The sequence below is a fragment of the Melanotaenia boesemani genome, chromosome 7 (assembly GCF_017639745.1).
Source record: "Melanotaenia boesemani isolate fMelBoe1 chromosome 7, fMelBoe1.pri, whole genome shotgun sequence".
Classification (NCBI taxonomy): Eukaryota; Metazoa; Chordata; class Actinopteri; order Atheriniformes; family Melanotaeniidae; genus Melanotaenia; species Melanotaenia boesemani.
Genome location: NC_055688.1, coordinates 17,178,409 through 17,183,569, shown reverse-complemented (window position 1 = coordinate 17,183,569; position 5,161 = coordinate 17,178,409). Strand labels below are relative to the sequence as shown.

At 37.5% G+C, this 5,161-nt stretch overlaps 1 protein-coding gene across 1 annotated transcript; it reads left to right on the top strand.

Annotated features, from left to right (window-relative positions):
• Positions 1 to 985: 985 nt before the first annotated feature.
• On the top strand, positions 986 to 4,621 carry LOC121642778. The gene is made up of 6 exons (XM_041989726.1): positions 986 to 1,127; positions 3,355 to 3,591; positions 3,678 to 4,034; positions 4,147 to 4,278; positions 4,358 to 4,395; positions 4,493 to 4,621. The coding sequence occupies exons 1-6, from the start codon at positions 986 to 988 to the stop codon at positions 4,619 to 4,621; spliced, it is 1,035 nt and encodes a 344-aa protein (XP_041845660.1).
• Positions 4,622 to 5,161: the final 540 nt, after the last annotated feature.

Here is a 5,161-nt window from a genome sequence, read left to right as displayed (position 1 = left end):
TACTTCTTGACAGTGTAGGTTTACTGAGCAAAAACTACAAAATGGTGTTGGCTATCTTTTTTTTTTTTCGTTTGGTTCCCGCTCCTGTCAGCTCCTGTTAACTTTTTATCCTGTACCGTCCCAATCACGTGATTAATAGTAACATTGACTCCCATCCCGTGGGAATCCTGCAGGAATCCCGTGACCCATTGGATTTATAAAAAACAAAGGCCGCCTCTACTCAGTAGTACCTTGCAAAATTATTCTAATAAGCATTCTGTTGCATCCAGACATTTAATCACATATATTACACAAGAAAGAACTGATATATTAATGAAAACTCTTTAAATTCTATGGGCACAAAGTCATCTAAGATCAGTAAGGAAACATTGCTGCAACAAATTTACAACATTTAAAGTCACACTATATAACTTTCGACCTTTTTACTCTGTGTTGACTCATTTGATGGCACAGTGACATTTATTGTTTACATTTCTGGATCCCTCGCTGCCCAGCAGCGTCCTGAAGCAGAGAAACTGCACTTCACAACTTTTGCATACAGAAAATTACACCAGTTTCACTTTATGCACGTCACACACTAGCAAATGAATATCAACACATGGACCTTTTAGAAAGCACACAGGCAAAGAAACCTAGGGGACGTTATTGTAGGAAGAGAGGAAATAAACAGAGAAAGAGAACGAGCAAGAGATGAGTCAATATAGGACTGACTTTCACTGTCTGGAAAGAGCTCATAATACAGGTATAATGCAGGATGGCTGCTGAATTAGCCATCTTTAGTGTGTGCTTCACAGAGAAAATCTGCCTAAGTTCTATAGTGCCTCTTTAAAAGGCCTTTCTTTGCCTCTTTCTCTTATTTACAAATGACCTTATTGGTAGCGATGGCTCCAGAAATTTAATTCTTAATTATCTTGTTCTTAGTTATTAACTTTTTAATGTCAGTGTTTTCCTCAGGGGGATCCTCCACAGCGGGAGCTATGCCTACATGGTCTGTGGGTCTTTACTGTGGAGATCGCCCTGCTTGGGGAAGTTGAGGGACCCTGCACTGCAGCCTTGGCTGCGGCGTGGGCCCCCAGCCTGCCCTGATCTGGGAGGTTTTCCTGTGGTGACATCCTCTGTGGTTCTTGGTGAGGTGGCTCCTGGTGTGGACGAATCCCCAAGATATTGTTTCCTCACCTCAGCGTCAAGCCAGATGTTTATCTTCCAGTATGTTTCAGGTAAAGAGACAGAAACTGAAAGTCAGAGTTTTAGCTTGTGCAAAGATAGGTGGGGTTGTATATATGTGCTGTGTGGGTGTGATGATGTGTGTCTGAGGTGTGAAAAACTTTTGTCTTTTATACTTATGTGTGTGGAGGTAGGCAAGATTATGGTTATTTTCCAAGCTTGTCTCCTTTTCCACTCACCTCATTAAAATATCGGTGCCCAAAATACCAAAACAGCCTTTATATATGAAGATTCTGACTTTTTTCAAGCCTTACATGTAGAAATTTATTATTGGTTGTCCAGAAACAATGTTATTTATGGCATTATTTAAAAAAACAGAATTAGGCTATGTCTGATATTTTTCTAGTGTTTCATTCCCTTTGTGAAGATGTGAAGAGTGTAACAACTTGGTAAAATGAGTGTTGGAGAAAAATGTAACACAAATTTCTGAACATTTTTGTACATCTGTTTCCTTACTGTTGTATCTTTGTGAAGGCTATCTGTGTAACGACAATGTGAAACCACATTCAGCAGAAACACTAACAGTCAAACGTTGTGGTGGGCTTTTTTTCCACCTTTGACCAACCATTAAAAATGAACAGACCTGACTTTCAGCCTTAATCAGATATGAAGAAAAACAAACAGCAGCAGCACTTGGAGGGTGCAGCAATGTGGTTAACTGGTTAAATGGAACGACTGGTTTTACAGTCAATTCAATTTTAAAAACATTTTAATCTTTCTGTGTGTTTCTTAAAATGAAGCTCAATCACAATCTACCAACACTAGAGTCTTGAAACATAAAATTTTCATATTAGCTCATGTTTAGTTTTAATTCCATTCATTCTTCATCAGGTTGAACAGGCTGCCAGTCCATCACTGTGCCAAATAATATGCACTAAAACAGACTTCAGCAAGGCAGTGAGACCTACAGACAGAAACTATGCAGACTTTTTAAAGTCTTGCACCTTTTCTAAAATATGAGCAGCTATTACAAACAACACCAAAAAGCTTTATCAAAAACAAAAGTTGTGTAAATTGATCCTTCTTGTATACCTTCACTTCTTTTGAGAGTAATTTTTAGAATTGACATTTGGAATAATTTGATGCCACAATTGAATCCCGATAAAGGTTAAACATCAGCTGAAAACCATCCTCTTGAAATGAAAGCAGTTGGTTTAACAGGAAGAAATACCACGCTGACTTCACACCTATGCTTAGAAGCCAAACCACAAAAACACTGAAGTTTCCATGCGTGATTTATATTTTCATGTCTTTTTGTGTTTTAACTGCTATGTTGTATTCACAAAAATGGAGCACGAAATAAAAAGCAGGGGAATTTAACATCTTGTTAATTCCGTTGACCTCCCAGCTGAATATTTAAATGCGCCCATAGTCGGGTAAAAATAAGCCGGTACGGTCCAGTATTGTGTACCTCTAAAAGATTCACTGTCGGTACATAGTACCAGGATGTTAGGAGAGTGGCTGCCTGCTATAAAGAGAACCAGTCACGACCACTCTGGATCAGATAATCAGACAATGGATCCATTAGCAACATGCAGTTTTGAAAAAATACTTTGTATATTTAAAAATGCCTTCATTCTGAATTGTTTCTGAACTGTCAGTGCTGTTTTGGTACATACTAGACGGAGCTTTCACCCGATATATCCCTCTCTTCCTCAAGGCTCTTGCCCTGCTCATCCCCCGCCCCTCGGAGAGAGCTCAGTGGCTTTATGTTTGTTGCTGACTGCTCCAATTAAAATCAGTAGAAGTGTAAGCAGTTGTTTCATGTTTTTTTTTTTTTTTTTTTTTTTTTATGGCACAGAACTAAAGTGCTTAACAACTGGAACATGCACGTCTTGTTCCCAAACACAGCGATTGCTACAAAGATTATATTTTATACACTGCTGATCCTCAATGTGGGATGCAAGTACACAAAGAAATAGACGACATAAAAGAAATGTGTTGATTTATTTACAACATTGTTTTTAAGATTCTGTCTGTTGAGCATTTGTGATCTGTTTTTCTTTTTTTCTAATTGTGTGGGTTTATTTTGCAGGTTGCACAGATGATCGAAAGTTCATAACGAACACAGTTACTGTGGGCAAAATGCGACCCTGACGTGTCCTCGTCAGAAATCTCTTCTGCACACAGGAACCTACCACTGGATCAGACTCGTTTCTGGAAACTGGCCTGAATATCTGGGAGGAACATTTAACTTTGATTTTGATGGTGTTACAGAGATAACTCACATTACAGCAAAGCAAGAAAATGAAGCATTTGTTCTCCATATTAATGGAGCTAAGATCAATGATGCTGGTCTTTATTACTGTATTAAAGTAAAACAGCTTAATCTGGCCTTTATTAAAGGAACATTTCTACAAATTAAGGGTAAATAAAAGTGAATTTATTATATTTTTAAAAACATTTTCTTTCTCCTTGAACATCGAGTAATTTTTTTAAATTATATTTCCCAGGACCAGAACCAGATATCACTGCTGTCATTCAGGAGCCTCCAACTGAGCCGCTAAATCCAGGAGACCCAGTCAATCTGCAGTGTTCAGTCTTCTTTAAGACCGAGAAGAAAACTTGTCCAGCAGATCACAGCGTGTTCTGGTTCAAAGCCGGATCAGATGATCGTCATCCCAGTTTTCTTTATCTTCATGGTAACAGTGGTGATAAATGTGAGAGGACTCCTGAGACTAACACCACACAGAAATGTGTCTACAGCTTCTCCAGTGAAGTTACCTCCTCTGATGCTGGGACGTTTTACTGTGCTGTGGCCACATGTGGAGAGATTTTAATTGGAAATGGAACAAAAGTGGACATCCAAGGTAACTACAGGATAATAAAATTCATGACTTAGAATCTGGTAGATTCCAAAACGTATTGTGTGATTGTTACAGATCATTTTGTTATGATTTATGGTTGTTTTTACTTTACTAGCATCCAACCTGTGGGATTTGAAGGTGTCCAACACAGTTATTTTGCTGTTAGGTGCTGCTCTGACTGCGAGCCTCGTTGTTATATCTGTCCTAGTTTATAAAATCAAGAAGGCAACTTGTGGGTGTTGGAAAGGTAAAACAAGCTTCATTAAAAATATTTAGCAACAGTTAACTGTAGGTTAATATTAATATATGCATTTGTTACACTGCAGATGCTGTTATGAACTGCGACAATCAGCAAATTCAACAGGTAAAGTGAAAAGATAAACACATATTGTTATCTGCACGTATGTATTTGAAATCTGCCCTCTTCTAAAATTCTTCTATGACTTCTTATTTTTCCTCAGAGGAGTGAGGTCTCTGTGACGTATGCTGCACCTACTTTCACACAGAAAAAAGCTGGCAGAGCTGAGAGAAAGAAAATGAAAACATCACAGAAGGACACAATCTACTCTGATATCAGAGTTCTGGGATAGATTAACAACTCTTTCATTTGGATAATGGTGGTTTTTCTCTTTTGATAGACTGTATAATGTGTGCTTGAGCAGCATTGAAGCTTTTCTTTCACCTCTTTTATTAGTGCAGATTCATTGTTGATTACATATTATTTCCAGTTTGACTAAAGTTGAATTTTCTTTCATTTAGTCTCTTGAGAGCTGTGTTGGGCACCTTACTTCAAAAAAGTAATAATTATAGTTGCTAGTTAACATTATAATAGTAATTAATTACTCGGAAAAGTAACAACTCCATTACTTTTTAAAAAATGTTCAAATATGTTCCCTTTGACGGAACTTTGAATTATAATAATGACCGAAATGGAAATCAAAAAGAAAAAATTAAATAATCAACATTAATCTCAGGCTGCTGGATGTGGTGTTTTTGTATCCTCCTCAGGAGAGGTGCTTCTTGTTATCCTAACTGCTTACAGTCACCATGAAATAAAAAACATTGTTTCTGGTTATGATGAACTTTTTTCATAATGTTCTTGTATTTTATCTCTGTGACGGAAAAGTGAT

Coding starts and splice junctions, on each gene's coding strand:
- LOC121642778 (XM_041989726.1), top strand. CDS start 986: ATGGTCTGTGGGTCTTTACTGTGGAGATCGCCCTGCTTGGGGAAGTTG. Junction 1,128..3,354: donor GACATCCTCTGTGGTTCTTG/GTGAGGTGGCTC, acceptor TTCTGCACACAG/GAACCTACCACTGGATCAGA. Junction 3,592..3,677: donor AACATTTCTACAAATTAAGG/GTAAATAAAAGT, acceptor TATATTTCCCAG/GACCAGAACCAGATATCACT.